Source organism: Lynx rufus, unplaced genomic scaffold (genome assembly GCF_022079265.1).
Source record: "Lynx rufus isolate CCGP_SWC_20201006 ecotype Redwood Valley unplaced genomic scaffold, mLynRuf1.p SCAF_4, whole genome shotgun sequence".
Lineage (NCBI taxonomy): Eukaryota > Metazoa > Chordata > Mammalia > Carnivora > Felidae > Lynx > Lynx rufus.
In genome coordinates this window covers 83,145,961-83,171,080 of record NW_025814856.1, presented here as the reverse complement: position 1 = coordinate 83,171,080, position 25,120 = coordinate 83,145,961, and the positions used below count along the sequence as shown (strand labels likewise).

Here is a 25,120-nt window from a genome sequence, read left to right as displayed (position 1 = left end):
GTTCTCTGTATGAGATTAGTATTGGTAATATTTGACAAGGAAAAAAGAAAGGTTTGCTGAGACAGATACCAAATTGTAATTTAGACTTGACCTCTACAACTGGGCACTGCATCATCCTTAAATTTCACATATATTTACATGTTTTAGTTTAGAGGATTTGAAAAGTAAGAATGAGGAATGGAGGCTCCCGAATGAAGGGCTCACCCTGAATATCCACCAAGCGTGACCCCCTGATTTGAAAGACCAGCCAAGGCACTCCCCTGCCCCTGAGCAGTACACCCAAGTCAAAGATGAAGTATTTCTTGAGCTGTGACTAAGTCTGTTCTAAAGGGTGAATATGAAATAGGGTACATCCCTCGCCTCAAGGGATAACCCTCAGAATTCTGCAGCGCCCCTAACTTCTTATTTCCCACTTGTTCCCCTCACTTTCACGGTCCTTCTCAGCGAGAATATGCTCCGGCATCACCTTGATTAAGGATCCTTCTGCAAATCAATAAGGGCTATTTCACACTTGTGTTTAGATGAAGTTTCTTGAGAGATGTTGGGATGTTTTCCTTTTAGTGATTATTTTGTAGAGCATAGTAGAAAGAGAGTTTCTGTTTTCAACATACACCTTATCTGAGGCAAATAAAAGTCACAGCACTTTGGTGCTCTCAAACATGTGCTTCAGTTTCCAACTGGGTTGGAAGCTTTCCCTCTGGAAAAACCTGCTGACTTGATGGGCTCCTGTGCCTTTGCCGAGGCAGCCGTGTACGACGGTTTGTAACAAGAGCCAGGTCCTATAATAGGCACTTGGATATCATCTATTTCAATCACCAGTCTAGTGGAAGAAACAGGTAGGTTAGCCAAAACACTCAGCATAATCTCTTGAAAACTTTACTGCAATGGTTATTAAATAGTGTCTAACAGGGGCGCCTGGGTGGCTCAGTGGGTTAAGCGTCCAACTTCGGCTCAGGTCATGATCTCACAGTTCATGAGTTTGAGCCATGTCAGGCTCTGTGCTGACAGCTCAGAGCTTAAAGCCTGCTTCAGATTCTGTGTCCTTCTCTCTCTCCACCCTTCCCCTGCTTGCTCTCTCTCTCTCTCTCAAAATAAACATTGAAAAATGTTTTTTAAATAAATAATATCTAACAAAAGTTAATCGTGAAAACAGTCATTACGTATTAAAGGTCACCATCAAGTTGAAAATCAGCCTGTCCCTTTGCTCCAGCAGGGCCATCAATGCCCATGTGTCCTGTTGTCAGAGCACCTGGTGATGATGCCTGTGGCAGGCAGCGGCAAACACTCTCAGTCAGACTTTTTTCCCAGCACATTATGATTTTTTCGTTCAGACTCAGCCTCCATTCTACTTTCTCTCAATCCTTTAGCATTTGTTTCCCATTACTTTACCTGTCTCTACCAATTTTTGTAGGTCACCATTACTCAAACTTCATGTGGCCTCCTCTAAGTACTGTTGAAATTGTTATGGTGTTGCTGGAAGTGCTTAAGGCAGCATTTCAAGAAAGCTTTCAGTAAGGTATGCTGAGACGTACTAAAGCTGAACTATGTTGTGAGGATAGAGAAGGCTGCTGTAACTGAAAAGCAAAGCCTTTGCTCAACTGCAAGTAATCAAGGGCCTACTTGTCAAGAGCTGTGTAGATGACACAAAGACAGTAGGTACTTTCCCTGCCCATGAAGGGTCTGGAGTCGACAAGAAAGGCCAGACTATAAGCGAAGAATTTCACTAACCTCAGGCCTCAGATCAATAGCCACAAAAATAGTCCACAGCTAAATCTTCCATGAAATAAAGAATAGAGATATCCATTGTTTGTTGGTATAAAATTCTCACAGAGTTCAAATCCTCACACCTAATTATAATCTAGGGTTTCAGTCATGTATGATCATACAAAATAGGTTCTTGTGGTGCAGTAGTAGTAAGAAGGGGGTTAACTGATTACAGCCAGCTAAGCCTGTTTGTGCGGTGTCAGAGTAAGACTTGAGTGGGAACGTCTGTGACTCAGGACTAAAGTAAGTCCAGGATTAATCAAGTTCTTCTAAAGATTTCATTGAGCCAAACCAAATACATTCTATACAACTTGGTTACAAAAGTGCATACGGTACAGAGTTTACATTTTTTTCTTACATCTTGAACTATTAACTGCTTAAGAAATATTGAAACTTTTACCTTTACCTGCCTTGGTTTTCCAATAAGAAGAGAAAAAGCTTTACCCTCAGGGCCCCTGGCAAGTTCAAGGATTTGGTAATAGCTTTGTTAACAAAACATCTGCCATGATATATGAGCAGAAATGTAGGAGTAGAAATGCAGAACTTACTAGGCTATGCCGAGATTGGGCAGCCTTTTCTTTTCTTTCTTTTCCTTTCTTTTCTTTTTTTCAGTAAAGTGACTTTTATCTTCAGTTGAAATATAGTTGACACACAATATTACATTAGCTACAGGTGTACAACATAGTGATTCAACAAGTCAATGTGCTATGTGCTCACCACAAGTGTAGCTGCCATCTGTCACCATCCAACAGTATTACAATATGTTGTGCCTTTCATCCCTGTGACTTATTAATTCCATTATCAGATGCCTGTCCCTCCCACTCCCCTTCACCCCTTTTGGCCATCTTCCCACTCCTGCCATCCCCTCTGCCAGTCATCAGTTTGTGAGAGGGGGCAGTCTCATCTCATTCATTGCCCCTAAGACATTGATGTAGGGTTGTTAGTTGCCCCAAGATACAGGACTACAGATATAAATATTTCTTCCATGGGGAAAAAAATGAATGACTGGAATTTTATTCTAAGTCCTTTGGTTAGTTTCCTAAATTCGACATCTCCTTGACACACACACATCTGTGAACTTTGAGTCTCCCTCTCTCTCCCCACTTCTTTTTTTCTCTCCCTCTTCCCTCCACCCACAGCCCTCCTTCTCCCGTCTCTCTCTCAATTCTAATTAGAACTTGATATTTTAAAAATTCATTAAGAACAAGTGGGGGACATTTGTAAAGTTCCACTTTATTACGTAGCTCAGCTAAAGATAGCTCTGTAACAAAGTATGGAAAGAGAAGACTGTATCAGAATCACAACTGGTCTTTTTTTCTTCATCCCTTAAAGGACTGCAAATTTTCCATTGGTTTTATCAAATTAATTCCCTCAGTTGATTTGCATGTGAGGTAGGAAAGTGATGCTTTTCAACTGGCCACCCCTTGGCCACAAGGTGGGAAGGTAACCAGAGAACCTCTCAGCCCCTGACATATTCAACTCCTTATACATCCAGATACTAAGGATGAAAGCAAAAGGATTCACATTTGAAATTTATTTGAAGAGTCCCATTTAAAGCGACTATTCAGGGACACCTGGGATACTCAGTCAGTTAAGCATCCAACTCTTGATTTTGGCTCAGGTCATGATCTCTCAGTTCATGAGATTGAGCCCCTGTGCTGTCAGCACAGAACCTGCTTGGGATTCTCTCTCCCTCTCTTTCTGCCCCTCCCCCACTCACACACATTCTCTCTCACGCACACTCTCTCTCTCTTTCTCTCTCTCTCAAAATAAACAAACAAACATTAAAAAAAAAGAAACATCTATGCATAATACTAGTAGTGGAGTAAAAATAAAAATTAAACCTTTTTTATAATTTCTGTCATTTCGCAAAGAGAAACAGTTCTTGAGTCTGTTGGATTTGTTGCTACCCTTGACAGTAGGTCCAAATGACTTGGCCCACTTTTATAATCTGCCCAGAACACCTTGTAAGATTCACTTTGTGACAGTGACAGCATTACCATCATTTTACCTGACCAGCATCCCCTCCACACACACCAAAAATTTCTGTTCCGAATTTGGTAAGATCCTGGACTATTCAAAAACTTCCATTGCTTCCAGTGAGGCAGAAAATCAACATACTACATCCTCCGGTGTCCTGTCTGGGGAGGGGCTTGGGAGAGACTGAAAGTCTTAGATGAAAACTAAGGATCCTTGATCCAACCAGCACCAGAGGCATCCTCTTCTCCCTCTGAGGGGACCCTGCATCAAATCTAAAAGTATGGAAATCTGCCAAGCCAAAAGGTCAGGTCATGCTCCTGGGAACTCAATAAAAGTAATACCCCTGACTCTTCCCAGAGACCCGTCCCTGAAACTCCTGCACCGGAGACGTCAGTCCAGCCCTTGTGCAGCCCTCGTACCCCTCTACTTCTCAACCACCCCTGTAGTCTTCCAACCCACCACCTCTCCCTCCCATGCTAAGTTTTGTTCCCATGGTCTTCCTGAGATCTTAGGAGGGAAAAGGAAACATAACAAATGCACAAGAGAATGAAAACATCAAATTTTCTAAGTCTCTCAAGTATGGGACCAGAATGCAGATGATGTATGACTATTTCTATCACACCACAAGATTCCTTTTGCCCTCTACATGACTCTCGCACTGTCAGTCTCAAGACAGAAGTGTCCTCAGGCAAAGGTGGCTGTCACGGTTGTTTTGGGGGCCAAGAGTGTTTATAACCCCTTCTCCCATGATTTTCAAGATAAACCATGTGTAAATGCTTCATTCATTACAAATACTTACAGTGTATCTCATATGAGATACATCATTAAAAGGGACACAGTCTCTGCCCTCATTTGCTTCTTGAGACCATGGTATGTTTGGTCTCTGTCTCTTTCCCCACAGCCTCCCAGTTTCCCACTTGATAGACAATGTGATAACCTCACAGACTTCAGCACCCTTCTTTAATCTCCCACTTTCTCTCCAGTCCAGTCTCCATACTGATGACTCAGGGAGATTTCTAGATACCACTTTGCTTCCTGGGTCAGGTTACCAGCTGATTAAAGTTTTCAGTGGCTGGCACACCTGGGTGGCTCAGTCGGTTGAGCGTCCGACTTTGGCTGTGGTCATGATCTCACAGCTCATGAGTTCGAGCCCCACGTCAGGCTCTGTGCTGACAGCTGAGAGCCTGCTTCAGATTCTGTGCCTCCCTCTCTCTGCCCCAACCCACTCGCATTCTGTCTCTCTCAAAAATAAATAAACATCAAAAAATAAATAAAATCTTTAGTGCCTTACTGTTGCCTTAAAAATAAAGCCTGAACTCCTGAGTAGCAGAATAAACTGACAGTTCTCCAAATATACGATGATCTCAAGGCTCAGGGTCTTTGCATCTGCTGCTCTTTCTACCTAGAATGCTCATCCTCCTCCTTCATCTGGGGAACTCTTACTGATACTTCAAAACTCAGTTGAGATGTCACCACCTCCAGAAAGCTCTCCCTGACTACCAATTCACCCATTCTGAGTTAGATGTCCCTCATTTCTATTCTCTTAGCACTTTGTTAATATCTCCATCATAGCAAAGGTATATTGAATAATAACCTTATTTACCTACTTCCTCTCCAGTTAGACTGACAACTAGATACTATACCATTTATCTCTATCTTTATCTTATCACCCTAGTAGACTGTCTAGCACATGGTAGGTGCCCAGAAATCATTTGATGAGTGAAGAAGGTCCACATCTAGGGGGGAAGATAGAAAAGCATAACTATAACAAGGTGTGATAAATACTAGAGTGGGATACAGTGACAAATGAATGTAAATATTAGAAACATCTGCTTGTAAAGAAGACAGGGTCGAGGAAGGAATCCCAGAGAAGATGCTTGGACGGGCTTTGAGGAAGAGTGGGAGATCAACAGGTCTACAGGGAAGAGAATGCAAAGAGAACAGTAGCATATGGAAAACCCTGGGTCCCTCAATAGTCATGAAGCCTTGGGGAGACTTCTCTTAGAAGAATGACTCCAGTGACAATAAGAAGAAGATATTGGTGGGAGAGTGACAGGAGAATATTGGAATAATCCAGGTAGATACCTGAATTGCACTAGTTAGCAATGGGTTACAAATGAGGTCAGAGAGAGGAAGTGAACCCAGCATGCCCCTCAGATTTCTCACTTGAGTGAATGGTAGTACCGTTAACCAGATTTAGAGAAAAAAAGTGCTTTGGGAGAAAAATGCTAAGCCCAGTCTGCTGGTGTCGAATTGGAGGTGCCTATTGGACGTCCAGGTAAAGATGTGTAGTGTTCAAGGGGATGCATGAGTATGAAGCTCAGAGGAAAAGTCTGGCTAAGAATGAAGATTCTGTTATAACTTCACTGGAGCTTTCATTTTACTTCTACAATTTAATACTGTGCCATGAGGTTTCAGTCATGGGTGGGAACTGCTGGGAGAGCAATAATTGGTCCCATCTCTGCCTCTGGCTTGGATACAGTGGCCTCCGGTAAGCTACTCGAATTCAGGCTGTGCCTGTGCCTTATGGGAAAGGAGACAATTAAGGAGAACTGAACAAAAATGTTGCAAACATTGCCCCTAAAACAAATTAATTTAGTCCTGTCGCTCATCATTCTTCTCTGAAATGTGGAAGTCATACCAGTGGGGTAAACTTCTGCCACTGCCCAAAAGCCGTACCTTCAAAGACCACCATACACAAAGTGGAAGGAGAAGTCTTTTCCTTCATTGTACTGAAGTCCTTACCCCTAGAAAATCCTCTTTAAACAGAGATATTACTCTCTTGCTACTACAAACATGTGTTTGTTCTTTCCCCTCATTTTGGGGGTGGGGAGTGGTCTTATTTTAGTGCTGTCTTGCCATTGTGATGGCAACTTTTTATTCCTCTTCTTGCCCAGCACCCATCTTGATAATGCTCTGCTATGGGGAGTTTATTCACGATTCTGTCTGCATTATAGAGTTTAGGTTGAGGTCTGCTTTTAGGGACCCAACTAAAATAACATTTTTGCAAAGCAACTCATGGTGCTTTCCCTGGCCAATTTATCTTAAGTGACTTCCACTGAAATGAAATATATTTTAATTCAAAGTTTCCTGACAGTAATGGTACTGTGGGAGTTACCTGATGTGTTCATGGTTGAACCTCTTTTATTCCATCTAACTATTCACAGAGGCTAAATGGGAATTGCTTATGAAGCCTGGGCATTTCTAACAATTCAAGAGGGACTGGTATTTAACCAAACAGTTCTGGCAGTCAGGTGCGAGCATGGCAAAGATTTAGCAAGGGCATTAGTCATGTGTGGAGAATGGAAGATCTCATTTTTAATTCAAACAACTGTGATGGAAAACTCATCATCAAACTTGAATATCAACCAACCATATTTACAAAGAAGGCGATATCACAATAGCACCCAGGGGAATTTAAATGATGCATGATAAAAATTCTCAGAGAAGCCCAAAAACCGATCATCTCATCCAGCATGCTGAATTAAATGCTGCACTAAGTCCAAAGCTGGCACTGTGTTCAATCAAAAGGCCTTAAAATATTTACTTCTTGTTTCAAAGCAAAGGTGCCAGGTTTGCTTGGAATTGTGACTTCAAACATATTCCCTAATTTTAAAAAAAATGCTAAAAGTTTAATTAAAGCCTCTGCCACACTGACTGAAAATAAGTAACATATCACCCCAACTTTATGGCCTGATATTTTAATTTCTGTAAAGGTAAATTAAGTTTGGTGGTCAGATTCAAGATGTAGCCAGGAATTAGCTGCTTCTGAGAAGCAGCGGACTGCAATCAAATTGTTCAGTTGCTCTCTGGAAACCAGTATTCTTTAAGGGATGCTTTTCTAATCTGTTGGAAATGCAAGGTTAGTAGAACCATCCTTGGCTGAGTTAATGTTTCCTTAATTAACAGGTAGGAGATCAAATCATTGAGATCAATGGGGAAAGCACAAGAGACATGACACACGCCAGAGCAATAGAGCTCATCAAGTCGGGAGGAAGAAGGGTCCGTTTGCTGCTGAAGCGTGGGACGGGGCAGGTCCCGGAGTATGGTACGTTTCATGTTTTGATTCACCTGTTTTCTGTTTCTTCTGTGTACTGTAAATGCCTATGCTTATTTGTAAAACTGTATCAGTTCTCTAATTCTACCTAAATATAGACTTGGCTATCAATAGATATATACATGCATATGTACATTTAAGCCGAAGATTTATATGCGTGTGAGCTCTTTCTTTTGCTCCCTTGGTTAAGTGATGTTTAAAATAGCAAATAGAGGACCTTTCAGGGCATCTCTGAGCGTGCAGGGAGATCCAACCACCACTTATATGTTAGAACTTTTGCAATTTGACTAATAGTCTTCTGTTCATTTGAGTCCACAGTAATTTATCACTTATTTCCTAAAATTGCTCATGAATCACAACTGCCCTGTAGGGTATGTGACTGGGATCAGGGAACAAACAAGAACAGATCTTCAGGTGGGGAGATTAGAATGTAAACTTCATGCAGTGATTGCATTTTCTTGGCATTTAGGGATAGTTCAAAAATTCACTCTAATGTTGTATATCTCTGTGCTTTTCAGGAAGGAATTGAAGTGCATTAGATTTGGCTTCAGAAGTCTTTAATGGTGTTATTTTTCAGCAGCCCATTTAAGACATCACTGACAGTTTTACTAAGAAACTGCCGGGTGGTCATTACATGAGAAGCATCACACCCTGAACTGGCTGTAATTAATCTCAGGGAGTGACAGAAAGACAGACAGATATCAGTGAAAACAGGCACAGGGGGCAATGGGATTTAACCATGGTCTGAATAATTAGCTCAAATTGTTGATCTAGAAAAATTGACTCTCATTTTCATCCATTCATCCCCTACCACCCCCCCCCCCACACACACACAAATTCTAAATAACGCTTTTCCTCTCAAATTATGCTTACCTTAATTATGGGTAACTTGCCTAAGTTACCTAATAATGGGCTGAACACTTCCTTAGTTAGCAGGCAGTATAGTCCTGAGTTCAGTTGAAATATCTGAAATCAAAAGCCCTTAAAAATTTTGTTTTCGTGGTCTTGAAACCCCAAAAGGACTGTCAAATACTCAAAGAAAGCGTTGAGAAGTTTCTGTAGGGCTGGCTCTGTGCCCATGGAAAGATTTCATCCCAAGTCCCATCCTTAATGTTTGGATCTAATAAAATATTTTTAAATATGAATATTAGCATCAAGCTCAGGCCTGATCCTGTTAAATGGCACCAGCACTAATCCTTTTGTAAAGACTCTTACTCTTGGAATAGGGTAACTTTTTGCACCCCAGAGCAATACATGATTCAATAAGACCAAACTGACCTGTGTGAATTAATCACTTCTAAAAAATACCTTATTTTAAAGGTATGTTTAATTCCATGGCAAGACCCATTATCTATACCAAGGAATTTCCATAGAGTTAATATTGTTCTTATTTTACTAACAAATTAAACTGTAAGAAGTTAATCTGAAGAACATGGCTATCCCGAGCTTTCTTTTCTTTTATAAAATCACTATTTGGTTCACATTTTCAGCAGCTTGTCTATAGTGAGCAGTTACAACAGTACCATTGCCCAATTGGCAGCATGACTCAGCTTATAATGCCTACGTATGATGCTGTCTCAAAGCATCTTTAAAGAAAAAATAAAAACATGTTTTTGAACAAGACAAAAATTCAGGATCATGTCACCATGATCCCATTAATTCATCCATCATCTGGAAATATATGGTTAAGGTTAAATTCTAAAATTAACAAACAGGGTTTGTCAAACATCTGGACACAGTTTAGAGGGACCAATTGTCAATATGGTTAACTCCAAAAGTACTGCAGATTTCTTCTAAATATATTCCCCTAAAATGTAACATTAAATCATACTTGCCAATGGTTAGTTAGAGTTTGTCAGCTACTGTTGATGTTAGAATGACCTAGATTTTGATTGTAAATTAGCTTTCGAGATTATGTCACAAAATAAGCAATTTAAATTTTTTGTATTTATTTATTTTTGAGAGAGAGAGAGAGCGCACACGCACACATACACACACACACACACACACACACACACACAAGTGGGGGGGGCAGAGAAAAGGAGAGACAGAATCACAGGCAGGCTCCCCACACCTCAGCACAAAGGCCGATGTGAGACTTGAACTCACAAACTGTGAGATCATGACCTCACCACCCAGGCGCCCACAGAGTAACCAATTTAATAGAGAAGAGCAAGGTCTTCTCCTTTAGAGAAGTAAAAGAAAAATCACAAACTAAGTAAACATTAGCACTTCAGGAAAATCTAAGCTGAAAGATGCCTAGTTTTGCATGAGAAACCAAGAAGGTAGGGATCAGACCAGATCTTTGAGGATAATGCCATCAAGTGATATTTCTGGAGTCATAGCGACTAATGAGGAGGGTGTTTCAGGCGTCTCTAAGACCACACGCACATTCAAAAATCTGCTGGAAAGATTCCTGGGACACAGAATATAGTTGTACTCACAGGTAAGATTTATCATAATGACATAGTAAGGATACACAGTGGGAGCATAAGGGGGAGAAACAGGCAAAGTCTGGAGGAATCTAAGTACAGGCTTCTTTATTGTTTCTCTCTCTCTCTCTCTCTCTCTCTCTCTCTCTCTCTTTCTCCCTCTCTCGGTCACCCAGAGATCACTCTTCCCCCAGCAATAAAAATTCAGCAATAAAGGTGTGATACTGTTACCCAGGGCAATTCATTAAAGATTTGGCACCCAGAGCTTATACTGGGTGCTGGTCATGCAGACCACTCTCTGCCTAGCACATACCAAAATTCTAGACTCCTATAAGAAAAGCAGGTGTTCAGCATAAATTGTGTTGTTTGCACAGTCATCCATGAGACACCCTTATCATTTAGGGAAGAGTTTATATTAGTGTAGGAGACAATTTACCTGTCACAGTCCCAGAGGCCAGCCAATGGCCAACCTTGCAAGCAGGTCCCTTTAAGGATAACAGTCTTAAGGCTGTCATGTGAACTCCTGTACCAGGAGCAAGCCAAAGAAGCAGCCACAGTCATTTTACAAATGACCCCAGCATAAAAGGACTGCTCACAGCTAAGGAACATCATAATTCCTTCATCACCAGTTAAGTAGACTATATCATGAAGCAGAATTTTTTGTCCAACGTCTGAACACAAGACGGGGGAGGTAACAAAACCGAATAACAGAAACAAGGACAATGAAAGAAAATGCTTGAGTTAGCCAGTAGATATAACCAAGAATATAATCCACTTTGTCCAAATGGCACCCTCATCACAGGAACACTGAATTTTCCATCAACTATGAGCTTAATCCTGTGTTCGCTTCCTTTGTTTGACTTTTAAGATCCTAAACTTAGCAAAAATCCATCCTTAAAGATAGTTAAAGGGGGTTATCAGAATCTGTAGGAGACATAACCTGCTAGGGAGGTGTGCGGATTTAACCCAGTCTGGGAGAGTGAACTTTGAAGAGTAGATCGACAACCAACAGCCTGTGGCAGGGTTTTAAGTGATATCTACCAGCCCTCCCTCAGATACCTGCAGAATTCTGAATTCACAACAGCTCTGAAGCAAGACCCTTATCTGGACATTTGGCCACGTCAACGAAAAGCTGATTTCAGTCAAGAGAAATACAGAATTCTTGCTCTGAGTTCCTAAGGTGATCTGTGACAGAGAGATAAGCGCAGGTACAATTGAAGGGGAAAAAAAAAAAATACCAAGGGTAATCTGTCAGATTGTTGACTAAACAAAATCAGTGTGAATCCAAGTGAGCTGAGGAGAGGAATAAATATGCTGCAAATATGCCATCCATAATTACCGCAAGACTAATCGGCAGACGACACCCCAGCCAAGTCACAGGCATAAATCAGTAAATGCGGCCGCGGAGGTAGGAGCTGCACACAGGCTGTCGAGCTGCTGCAGGGGGAGTCAGCAAGCGATAAGGGCTTTGAAGAAGTTGCTTTTATGGCTAAATCCTTGAAGGAGATGGATACTTCAACTCTACTTTAGTCCTCAGGATAAGAATTTGTTGATTATAAACTCCACGGGAAGCGCGAGCTCCTCCCTCCCCTGACACACATCTCAACAACTGGCAAGAATAAGGAAATTTCACTCCACCATACTGAGAAAAAGAATCCGAAGATGATGCCTCCAAAGTAATGCCCTCCTTGACACTGGTTGTTGCTATTTGAATTAAATCTTAAAAGGTTAAGAGAGAAGAAAGCATGTATCATGGTTGGAAAGCTGCACAGGAATAAATTATACAAATTAGCTCCCTGCCTTGAAATACAGGTGTCCTTCATTAGCATTCAAGGAATCGATGTGAATACTTACTTGATTTAGATGCTGAGCCACAGAGCCAGGGCCAGGGTAAATAGAGGTGCCACTGGATGAAATAAAAATCAACCATTTCGGACCAACTTGGGCCTTTCCCCTGGTGATATTTGCTGTTCAAATCTGATTAAATTCAAAATAAAACAAAACAGAAATATGCTTTCTAGTCTTAGTGGTCTAGCCTGTTTATTCTCTTAAGAGGCAACAGAGCATGTCTTTATGACTACCAAGGTGAAGGGAGTCCTGTTGCAAATGGAGACTGGTGGTCTTAGGAGACGGGGCAGGGTCACAAGGATGAAGTGAAATTTTCTTAGTATCAGTGGCCCAGGGACAACGAACACCAAATGCCCACGCAAAGGGAAAAAGAAAGAGTCAATCTGAATTTGACTTCTGCCTACCCTTCAATTTTGAAAGTGAATTATGTCTTTAATGGGTTTGGATTTGATTACAGGTCTTTGGTAAATGGAATTGTTTTCATTTTGTAAGCACAATAAAACTGTATTAAGGAAGTAGAGAAAAGATAGGAGTCAGTAACTATAGCTAAAGAAATGAATAGGCCAAATAGTACTGCCTTTCATCAGGAAATACACATGATTTACAATTTATTAGAGCACCAGATTAAGCAGTACTGGTCTCTACTTATATGGCAATAGGCAATGTTTATTTGTTTTTTTTTTCCAAGAATATACATTGGCCATTTGCAACAACTTGGATGGAGCTCGAGTATAATACTAAGTGAAATACGTCAGTCAGAGAAAGACAAATACCAAATGATTTCACTCATGTGGAACTTAAGAAACAAAACAAATGACAAAGCGGGAAATGAGAGAGAGAGAGAGAGAGAAACCAAGAAACAGACTCTTAACTATAGAGAAGAAACTGATAACTGATAGTTACCAGAGGGAAGGTGGGCATGGTGGCAATGGGTTAAAGCAGGTGATGGGGATTAAGGATTTCACTTGTCATGATGAGCACTAGGTGATTACAATAAAAGATTTTAAAAAAAGAGAACATATATTGACAAGAATATATATTACAAGTGAACATTATAAGCATACTCTTATCATCTTTTTTATACTTATTTGTTCAGCAAGAGCTTTCGTCCCTCTGACCATACGAAGATAAATGCAGACAGTATACCCCTACTTAATATTAATACAAGACAAATCTTGTAATTAATATCATAAGTTCACGTCATTACTGTTCCCTTAACTAAATCAGGATTTTTCTGGGCACTAGCGATGTGCAAGGCACTTTGCCGGCACTGAACACAAGATACGGTCCTGGCCCTGGGTGAGCTAACAATCTAAGAATGAGTATATATGTAATCACTGATTCTAACAGAATCTAACAGAATCAGTGGTGACTGATTAAAAGGTCTTCACAGATCTGCTCTAGTAAAAAATTTAAGTGGGTTTTATTAATTATTTGTGGGATTTAATACGTACTTCTAGAGTATTAAGGATCCTTGAAAAGCACTTGGCTTCTTTAGTTTGTTAAACATTGCCTTTGTAATATTTATACCAATGCTTTGTACATTTTCTGAAGAAAGGACTCGCTGAGTATAGGTAAATTTCTGCTTAGAACTTGTCTGAATTATTCTAAATTCTAAGTCAGTAAACCAAAACTTCATCTGGCAAATTTGCTAATCACCGATGTTCCCCTCCTGTGGCTGTCAGCCCCCAGAAGCCTGGAGCACTATAACCTCATAGCCGGAGGGTTTGTGGGTGTGCTGCTGTGCCCCCACGATAAAAGGAGAGAGTCTCCATTGTCTTGGCTTCTTCCTCAGAGACCACGTTCAGTAGGCTTTGCACTAATTCACCTGCATTTTTAATAGGGCAAAAGGCAGCTTGCTTCAATAATAAATTCTGAAATTTAATTTCAGCTTCTGACATTCATGGTTGAGTGTATCTTCCTTTTCCATGAGAGGTTCCACAAATCACTCCAGTACACCTCTACTGAGTCAGACCCAGGGAAGAGCTCAGGCTGTCCGGCAGAACTACGGGCCGCATCATACAGAGGACAGGGTTCGTCCTGTCTAAAAAGGCTCGCGACTGCTCTCTGCAGCATGTAGGTGAGCCCAGCAAATGCTCTGTGAAGCTCCCAATAAGTTCCCATTTCATGGAGTCAGAGGCAAAAGCTTCCTTAAAAAACGCACACAACTTTGAGATTCCGTTTCCCCACTGTTCAGCAAAAACTTCATTTGTTATTTTAAGTGGTTTTAGGAGAAGGATGAAATCTCATTTCTTCACATTGTTTTATTGGGGCCCATGGACTATAATGAATATTTGCTCTTTTTGGATACCCTTACATGATTTCCAACGTGCAGTTTTCTCTTTTAAGGATATAGTAAATGACCCCCTTCCCCAAGTCCTCACTTGTTAGGCATTTAAGACTCTGGTAAAATATATTAGACCACATAGTACCCAAGAAATCTACCAAGAAGAACCAATTTGGCCTTTGAGGTCCAACCACCCTCATTTTCCAAATACGTAAGTTGTTGGCCACGTGCATCTTAGAAAACCTAAATATCCCAGCGCTTCCAGTAACCCATCCTGGAGAGTCAGAGTTTAGGCTCTGATAGAACATTCCCTTCCTTCCCCCAGCATGAAGCTGGGCTCTCCCACGGAGGACTGCTTCCTCAAAAGTCCAGGGAGAAGGAATTTTCTTAGAGAAAGCACTACTGAATGCCGTAGGAACATCAACATGGATCCCCAGGAAGTCACACATTTAAGAGAATGTTTTTTACAAGGAGTGGAGGGGAAAGGGGAGAGCAAGGATAAAAGTTAAGAGACAAGAAAGCGGGCAGCCTGGTTTTCAAACTGTGTGCATATGCATGCGTGAACATGATGTGTGGATCTGGCCCAGGACTCCGTATTTTTAAAGCTCCATCTCAGGGAATGCCATGCTCCCAAGATTACAGGGTGTATCTTCTCTGGCTCTGCTGTAAAGGCTGGGCGCATAGGAGTTTTTACTTCTCCTTGGCCCCCACTGTCAGGTGTGCCTCCCCCACTCTGCAGGTTCCTCCTCTGCCCATCTAGTCTAAATCGCTTTTGTCCTGAGACTCACAGCATTACAACTTAAAGAAAGGAGACTAGATCTTCCTCCCATTGTCCTCCCATTTTCCATCCCTGGCCTTTTTGACCATCCAAGCTCAGCTCCCACCCTCCTCAAAGAGGACAGGCTGACCTTGGGGTTCAAGAGTTGATTCGAGATAAGCTTCTAACCCTTCAGCTGCACTCATTGGGAAGAGGGTGCTAAATGCCAAAATCATTTTCCCCGCTGTCTGATTTTTTTCTTGTCTCAAAGTAGAGCTGATACAGAAAAGGTTTTGATCCCTGCGAAGCGGTCAGCCAACCAAACTCTGCTCTCCAGGTGCTCAAAGCAGTATACCAGTTCCTTAAGACAAACTCTTGGGTAGGTCCAGCCAACTGCCATAACCAGCAACTGTGGAGTCTCCAAGTCACTTTCAAGCTTTCATTTTTTAACTAAGGCCCTCTAAACTTTTCATTTCTAATGGAAGAAATAATGAGTCCATGAAGCCAGATTTTTGTTATTTGAGAAATCTGCATACAGCCGTGCTCCAAGATAGGATTGTGGCAACGTTCCTATCCTGATAAAGGCTTCTTAATATTTCTTTTTAACTTAATTCCCTCAGTCAGGACCAAAGATGAAATTCTATAATGCCTTACTCCAGGCTTGAATGATGCACTCTAATTATAGCAAAATCTCTAAACTTTGAGAATCACACACATTTTTCAATGTGCTATTTGGGCTCAGTTCTTGTTGTTATTTTTTTCATAGAATGAACGCACACTTAGTCCTGACTAAAAAGCTGTGAACTATAATGTGGCTCAGACATTTGCTTACAGAATAACTTGCTTTTACACTACCGAACAAAGGTCTCTGATTTTCTCAGCATGTGCTCTGTAACACCTAGTGATTCTGGCCTCATCAGGACCCTAGGTGTTAAGGCCGAACATACACACTCATAACATGTGCATTGAATATGCCAGCATACAACTCCATTTTTCACATTTCACTGCAATTTCTACCCCAGCCTTCACAGCAATTTATTTCCACCATGTCCTGGGTTTTTTCTTTGAACTTCTGTCCATGAGGTTTCCTCGCACATGTATCTTTCAAGTCCAGTAAAGGTCACATTTAAAACAAGATGAGAGCCTTCTCTCTGTGTGACACTAAAACAGCTTGATTCTTTTGGTACAAAATTACTTGCATCTTGGCAGGGCTAAATGGTAAACTCAATTAATAAGTCCTGAAATGTAATTTCCATTTCTAACATCCGTAGTTAAGCATTAGTTTTCTTACCACAGAGAGGTTCCGCTTTCCATTTAACCTCAAGGTGCTAGTGCTCACCCTTGGTCTCCCTTCCCTCAGACACACGCCATGCTGTGAAAAGCACTCCATGTGGCATAATCAGAAATCTACGTGGAGCGCTGTTCCATTCTGCATACTGAAGCCATGCAGACATAGCACTCCGTTTGGAGCAAGTTAGGTATTTAGATGGGGAACACCATCAGTAATGCCAGCAAGGAGTACATCAGGCTCAAAATGTCTGAGCTGCACGGCTTAAGTTGTTCCAATCACATTAACCTCACATTCACCTTCCTTTTCCCCGGGCTGCACAGAGCTGAGAAAACACAGTAGCGGGCAAGGGGTGGGGGTGGGGGGTGGCCGTTGGTGCACCTCCTGGGTCCTGTCCCTTGGAGATTATTGATTTGGATATTCTAGAGTGTCTAGTACCCATCTATGTGTAGATAAAGACCTGTAGCCCAAGAGCTGAGAAAAAGACAAAGCAAGAGAGCCACCGAGAGGGTAGTTTCATAGCATGGCCCTGGGACAGGTGAGTACCTCAGAGGAGAGCAGGCAGGGTGGGGCTGCGTTTCTTTTCCCTGCTTTATTTTTTTCCAGAAAACAATTACACTCAGCAAGTCAACTGTGCACTTTGACTATAAATAAACAAATTGTCAGAGGTGAGGGAAGCTATAAGAACGTGTGAGATTATTAGCAAAAAGAGAGATATAAACATGGGCACACCACGTTTTCATTTTTTCAGTTGTTCATAGTTTGGAACTGATTACTGTGACTGATTCTCAAATGACAGCGGCTATCGCTAAACATCCCATTTTTGTGAGACAATTGTACAAAAACTGTGATATGACCATTTCAAAAAATTTTTAACATCTGTGCCTCCCTAAAAGCGCCTCAGGATGCCCTCAATATTTTTAGAAAAATCTACTTTTGGAATACACATGTAGCTCAGTCTTGCACTAATTTCATGCTGCATGCTCGACAGGGGTAGCTCTACTTAAAGTCTTTATTCTTACTGCCTAGATAATTTGTATTCAGCTGCTCTAAACATACTAAGCAATCTTGACTCTAACAGTAATAATATATCTTTGTCACTGGTTCTGTTAATTCTAATGATTGGTCCTAGGCTGTTCCTCCCCTTCCTTTAGGAATGGTACCTTCCAGTCTCTCCATGTGCATGAAAAGTGACAAGCATGGGTCCCCATATTTCTACTTATTGGGCCACCCTAAAGACACGGTTTGTAAAATCTGCATGAATATTATCTTTCTCTAATGAGCTTTGGTTTTGCATTGTTTGTAACTGATGTATAATGCTTTTTCTTTCATAGTAGCTTGTCTAATTACTGCTAGAGCTCTGGAAAATACATGTAGCTGAGACCTTACATTATCCTTATAAGGATATGCTATCCTTATGAGGATAGGATTTGTGGGTTCCTGAAAACTTGAGATGCACCAAATTCCAGGGTTCTGGTCCAGAATGGCCCCAGCAGGAAGGAAAGGGAGGGAGGGTACAGCAGACCGCACTGGCAGAGTTCTGCTCCACGCACTTCCAAAAATCCTCCCCAGGCTTCGATGCAAATGATCAAATTGGTTTCCCCTCAACCCAAGTTCAGATAGCTCTGACCCAGGGCACCCCTTTGGCACCAGACAGAAGGAGAGCCGCATTGCCAAACATTCTAGCCCTAGGATCTCTGAACATCCCCTGGCATCATGGTATGTCCCTCACCCACCCTGTGGTCGCTGTCCACACAGGACTGGAGCTTCTCACTTTCCTTCCTTGTGCTCAAAGATACACCAAATTTAAGGGGGGGGGGGGGGAATAGTTGTGACTTTTTCAAAAGTAGGCATAACTTTGTATCTGAACATGATTCACCACTATTTCAAAATGAATATTCTTAAGTGTTGGCTGTATTTGAGCCAGCACTTGGAAAAAGGCTTAAGGGAAAAAAAATTCCATACATAAATAAAGCAGAATATAGATGATAGCCTTGCAAATAGGGTTCAAGCAACTTTTCACCCCTCAAACACACCCCTAGGGTGGCCCACGTTTCCACTGTAAAATCCTGCAATGGGCAGGTGGCTACTGCCACATTTTAATAGGTAGGACTGGAATTTTAAAACATCAGTTTGACTTTTCGGCAGAAATTGATACCATGCTCAGTCCCCATGGTTAGGCATGGAAGCATGAATCAGACTGACACGTTTCTCAATTCAGGCTTGATGTGACCCCATTGACACTGTCACAGCCATGGTTAAGCATCTCTCCACCAAAGTCTTTTAAGCTAGCTCTCTGAATTTTTCCTGAAACATATTTTCCAACTGTTAAGGACCCTGCAGATTGCCATTGGGATTGGTATAACTCTAACGTGAAAGATAATATTTACTCACTAAGTGAGTTGTTTGGCCTAATGCTAAACAATTCCTTACCAAATACTTTTATGCCCATATAAGTATTACACACACACACACACACACACACACACAATTGCAATTATTCTTTGAGGATGTCTTAAAAAACAGATGTTTTAAATGTATCATTTCTCTAAAGTGTCTGTCTCTCAAGGATGTTATGATCAGGGGAAGCCTGAATCAGAGCATAAAGGAGAAAGCTCCAATTTACTGGAAAAGGCATAAAGCCATGGAACAATTATAGGGAAGTCCAGTCCATTGACTATGGTTTAAATAGGTATAGATTTGTGTTTCTGACAAAAGAAAGGTATATGCTTACCATTTAATTTACTTTACCTAGTCTGTAATCCATGGAGGTGAGGAGACCTGAATCAACCAATTAACCAGTGTCACCAGCCAAAAACAAAAACACAAGAAGGCTCTTTGTGGTTTCTGTCCAGTCCCACCAACATCTATCAGGCTCTTTACTCAATGCTGGGATGTAAAGATTAATAAGAGAGCCTCTGCCTATATGCATTCACAAGTAAGTAGGAGTGACAGGGAGAAAACCAGGCAGAGGGGCAAGTATGAGTAGTATTGGCAAAGGAGTGATAAGAGTTCAAAGAAGGCAATATACTAAATCTGCTTAGCAGAGTCATAGAAGGTTCTACTTTACATTTTAGCCGGGACCTGAGTGACAAGTATGATTTCACCAGTGTGGGCAAGAGGTAAGGCTGTTCCAGGCAAAGGAAACAGTTTGACCGAAGTCAGGGAGTCATGTTGAGAACAGCTATCACATAGGCTAAATGAGAAAGGGGGGCCCTAAATAAAAGAACACAAAGGTGGGTTCAATGAGAAAGGGCCTTGTATGCCAAGCAGAGGAATTTGGATTTTATATAACCAGATGTCACTGAAAAATTGTTTGAATGAAATGGCGAAAATATCCGTATTTGGAAATATTCTTCGATACTGGATTTTATAAGAAACTGGAGACAGTTAAAATGCTATTGTGAAGGTTGAAACACATGATAAGAAGACCAGACTTGGGGGAGTGATAGTGGAAATAGCACATTGTGAATAGATTCTGGAGATACTCCAGCCATTCCGTTGATGGAAGTAACAAAACTGGTGAACGATGAATATGAAAGAAGGGGCTCAGGGAGGAGGCTTGTGGCCCAGGGCTCACTGGAAGATGACACCTACAGGTGAAGGAGGAAATTTAAAAAGAAAGATAACAAGGTTACTTTTGGACTTGCTGAATTCTGGATGCCCAGAGGACTCTTACCAACAGGGTAGTTGGATAAGGCACTCAAGGGCCGGAGCACTGGGGGAGTCCCTAAGAGGACAGTGAGGGCCGCAAATGGGCCTCTCTCAGAGGCCCCTCTGTGTACAGAGAGGAGAGTCCATGGGACATGGTCACATCCATGTGGTAAGTAAGAGATCAGGAGAGGACAATGCAAAAAGCAAGAAGAGAACCAAAGAGAAGAGTGGTGGGAGCCAGAGAGAGGGTTTCAGGAAAGCTACAGGGAGAATGACCCATTTTCTTGATGAAAAAGTGGTTGCTCTGCCCCAAGATGGGCTGGGAGCAGGGTTAGGAAAGGAGTGGGAAGGAGAAGGAGGAGGAGGAGGCAGGGACTGGAATCCACTTTACTGCCTGGTTTAACACAATGCTGGGTGCATAGCATTCAATAAATGGTAGTGATTTTGAGGGTTGTGGGTAGGAAACGCCTTCATGCACTACTCTCCATGGACCTCACCACAGGACTTCCCCACAGGGTTCCCCACATTCTGGGCCACAGTGGGAATCCACGAGTGAGATGGCAAATAACTAGAGCTCCTACTTAGGTCCAGTCATGGGTTTAAGGCCTGGTTTGTCTGGTTTGTTTTTTCAGAGGGCAGGGATAGGCAGGCACAAAGATGAATGACACCATTTCTCCCCTAAGGGAACTATGTATATAGAGCATGTTTAAGGAAAACATGGTGGGGGCGCCTGGGTGGCTCAGTCGGTTAAGCATCTGACTTCAGCTCAGGTCACGATCTCGCTGTCCGTGAGTTCGAGCCCCGCATCGGGCTCTGGGCTGATGGCTCAGAGCCTGGAGCCTGCTTCCGATTCTGTGTCTCCCTCTCTCTCTGCCCCTCCCCCGTTCATGCTCTGTCTCTTTCTGTCTCAAAAATAAAACGTTAAAAAAAATTTTTTTTTAAATAAAAAAAATAAATAAATAAGGAAAACATGGTGCTCACTGTTCACAAAAAAATATTCTTTGGGCGCCTGGGTGCCTCAGCCGGTTAAGCATCTGACCCTTGATCTCAGCTCAGATCTTAATTTTAGGGTTGTGAGTTCAAGCCCTGTGTTGGGCTCTATGCTGGGGGTGAAGCCTACTTAAAAAAAAATACTCTGTACTGGCACTCATTAAAGTCACTCTCAAATGTATTACGTTCCTGGATTGATGTACAAAACATTTTGAAAACAAGCATGATCTGCTTAATTTCCCTTTCCAGGGACACATTTGCCCTTTGAAATCTGGATTCCATCATCAAGTTTCCAATGAAAGTGTCCCCTCAATGATCACCAGTCTTACCATGGTAACAAAGTCCAATGACTAAGTCAATCCTTTATTCCCCTGGGACTCCCTGGAGTAGTTAACACTACTGATCAGTGTATTAGCTGGATTTTCTCTTGCTGCTCTGATTGCCTCTCCAGGGTGTCCTTCAACACTCTTCCCATCCAGCAAGGTCCCTCCCCAGATTTTCCCTCAGGATCTCACTCTCCCCCAGGGTTCCACCTGTCAAGACTGTGCAGATGACTCATTTCTGTTTTGTCATGTCTGGCTTCATTCCACAGCTCCACCCTGAGATTTCCCACTGCCTGCTAGACATTTCTAGCCAGATACCCACATTTGTGTATTCAAAATTATATTTATGATCTTTCCTCCTAAAAATACTCCTCTTGAATCACTTATTAATTAAGGGACCATCAATCCTCCTCATCACCCACCTCAAAACCATCTTGACTGCCTTCCCTATATATATAAAGAGTTCCCAAGAGGGAGTGATTTTATGTCTCTCATTTCTCACAATGGCTTTCTCTCCATTCCTATTGTTTAGGGCCACTCCACAAGGTTAAATAGCCTACCTGTTTTCTGTATTGCTCTGGCCAATCTTCCCAGCTCGATACCAGAGCAATAGAGCAATTGGTTGTCCTTAAGGACTTCCCCCCCCCACCCCGCCCAAAGACCTTTTCCACAAACACACACACACACACACACACACACACACACAGAGACACCCTTAAATTAGGGCCAGAACCATCCCTGGTTTGGCCCCATCCAAATCAGTCTTGTCTCTCATCTCCCACAATATCCTATTTCATATCTGTGCCCCAGCTACACTGGAGTATTTGCCATTGCCCTATATTCCCACCTTCATGGGTGGGCACATGCTGATCCCATGTTTGAGAAACCCTTTTTCCAAATCATGTCCTCCTTTAAGAACCACATCAAAGGCTGCCCCCTCCATGAATCCTTCCCCATGTCCACCAATCAGAAGTAACATCCCAGTCCTCTGAAGTCCCATAGCCCTTTATATCTCCCCTGTTCCCTCTTACTCTCTCTTTTACAACATAATTATCAATATCCACCTACTTCCTCCCCTTTCTAGAATTCAAATACTGCTCATCACCCTGGATTATTAATATGGTGCTTTATAGAGTGAACAAGTGAGTGCATGAATGACTGTAAGTCTCGCAGTATCACAGTCATTATTCTGACAGCAGATCTCAATGTAAGCTTTTGTAGATGGTTGCAGAAGGCATAGGATGGTGTCCCAACTTTCCATTGACTGTCTCAACCTAAACCAGAAGTAGCACTTTGGTTGTTGTTTTCATAAATTCCCGCTTGTCTATTTTCTTATAGAAAACAAGAGTGGAGTTAAGCACGGAGTTAATTCTCTGTTAAGAGTGGAGTGGAGGAAATCTGGCTGATTGAATGTTCCAGGCAATTATTTTTTGTTAATCTAAGTTATAATGTTTCTGTAAGGTGTTTTCTCTCAAACTGTAGTTCTGCCCTATGTTGGCATTACAAATTGTAGCTTAAAATGCCAGAGTTGCTTCTTTGCTGTGGAAGTGCCATGTATAATTGTCTCCTACGGGAAAGTTGAAACAAAAGCTGTGTAAACAAAAAAAAAAAAACTGTGAAACAAAAGCTAATGTAAGGTCTGTGTGGGATCATGTACCTACCTTCCTGTAAAAAGGGAGCCACTCTGGAAAATTCTCTAGCTCTTTGTCTAGCCTCCTGGAACTATTTTTTTCAACCAAATTGATTTATTTTATGATATGCATCAGACATTGTTTGATGCTGTTGGAGCTACAGAGAAAAAAAAATGTGGCATTGTCCCTCCCTCACCTCCAGGAGTTCTCTATCTCATGGGATAGCTGAAAATACTCTCTGGAACAAGTACAAGACAGTGCAAACCCAAATGACAAGGGAGTTTGAGACGGGAGGGGGAAATAATGACCAGAATAGTCAGAAGGGATCCTTGAAGGAAGCCAGTCTTGAGATAACCCTTGAAGAACCAGAAGGTTTGGGATGAACAGAGTGGAGGGCAAAGGACACTACAAATAGAAACTGTAGGAGATGATTTTGATGCTAAGAAGCAAACTGATGTGGTTTGAAGTGTTGGGGTTCTAGCCAACAGCTAAGAAGGAATCCTTGAGATGTCTTCAGTGTGAAATGGTGGTTTTATTAAAGCATGGGGACAGGACTCATGGGCAGAAAGAGCTGCACTGGGGTTGTGAGGAGTGTTTGATTATATACTTGGGAGTTGGGGGAGGTAAAGACTAGGGGAAGTTTTCAAAAGGACTTTTTTTTTTAAGTGTATTTATTTTGAGAGAGACAGAGACAGCATGAGTGGGGGAGGGGCAGAGAGAGAGAAGGAGAGAGAGAATCCCAAGCAGGCTCCACACTGCCAGCGCAGGGACCGATGCGGGGTTCAAACCCATGAAGCCCTGAGATCATGACCTGAGCCAAAACCAAGAGTTGGATGCTCAACTGACTGAGCCACCCAGGTGCCCCTCAAAAGGACTTTCATTTGCTAAAGTAGACTTATAGGATCCTGGAGGCCTAACTATTGATAGAAGTTTTTTTTTTTTCTTGTAAATTATCAAGATAGTTACAAACTGATAAGAGAACACAGTCATATGGGACATGAGTCTATCAGTTAACCATTTGTTTTTCCTTTTCCTTTGTTCTTGGGCAGCCAGGAGTGCATGAGGAATGTCACATATCTCACCTTGGTGGGGGTGGAGGTGGCTGTTAGAATATGCTTTGTCCTCAACTTGCCTTTGTTTCCCACATCACAAATGAGGAGAGTACAGGGTAACCTTCTGAAAAGCAGAGGGAGTAGAAGTGCAAGAATTGTGAATGTGTGGAAAAGGCCAATATCTATAAACCAGTGGCAATGAGGAGGCACAGAAGATTCTTGAGCATCACACTGAGGGGACCAAAGAAGTATCTTAGGGGTGGTGGGGAACATTTTTGGAAAAGGTTTTCTTTTTCTTTTTTCTTTCTTTTTTTTTTGGAAATAGTTTTCAAACTCATGGCTACCCATTAGAAACAACTGGGGAACTTGTATTTAAAAATTACCTGTAGAGGCTTCTCCTCAGACCAGTTAACCCATGAAGGTGAGGAATGATGGCCGTGGGTGGGAGTACAGGCTCAGGTACTATGTAATTTTTTTTAAGTGTGTCCCTGGTCAACACAATGAGCAGCCAGAGTTGTGAATCACTGGTGGACCAGATAAGAAAGTAAATCAGATAAAGAGGCTATCACAGTAACTTAGAAATGCAGGGATGGGTCAATGAGGTGCTGAAAACAGTTGAAATGAAATATAGGAGGGTTGACAATATAAAGAACCTTGAAAGAAGAATCATTAAGACTTGGTGACTGATAGCATAAAAGGAATAAGAACTGGGGAGGCTTCAAAAGTCATCCCAAGTTAGGAGCCTAAGTATTTGGGAAGATGGAAGAGCAGCCATGAGGAAAAAGAAATCGGAAAATTCAGAAATGATGCCATTAACAAGACAGGTGAGCTTTCAAGAATTACTTAACTTCTCAGGGCCTCAGTTTTCTTATCTGCACAATGACAGGGTCCTGTTACATGGCATCTTCAAGTACTAGCATTGAAAGCAATGTGAGTGAACTAATCTGAGGAGTGGGGGAGGCATGAGGGATTTTAAGAGATTCAAATAGTGATTCATAACAAGCAATTGCATCAGAATAGTGCATCTTTAGCATGTGAAACCCAAAGGGCAGTGGGA

At 41.9% G+C, this 25,120-nt stretch overlaps 1 protein-coding gene across 2 annotated transcripts in view; it reads left to right on the top strand.

Annotated features, from left to right (window-relative positions):
• The window catches only part of MAGI2 (membrane associated guanylate kinase, WW and PDZ domain containing 2), a 1,354,570-nt gene that overhangs the window by 1,275,769 nt on the left and 53,681 nt on the right, over window positions 1-25,120 (top strand). For both annotated transcript variants that reach the window (XM_047096111.1, XM_047096110.1), the window contains one exon: window positions 7,654-7,792. In XM_047096111.1, coding sequence (XP_046952067.1) covers window positions 7,654-7,792 — 139 coding nt within the window. The remainder of the gene's footprint in view (window positions 1-7,653; window positions 7,793-25,120) is intronic.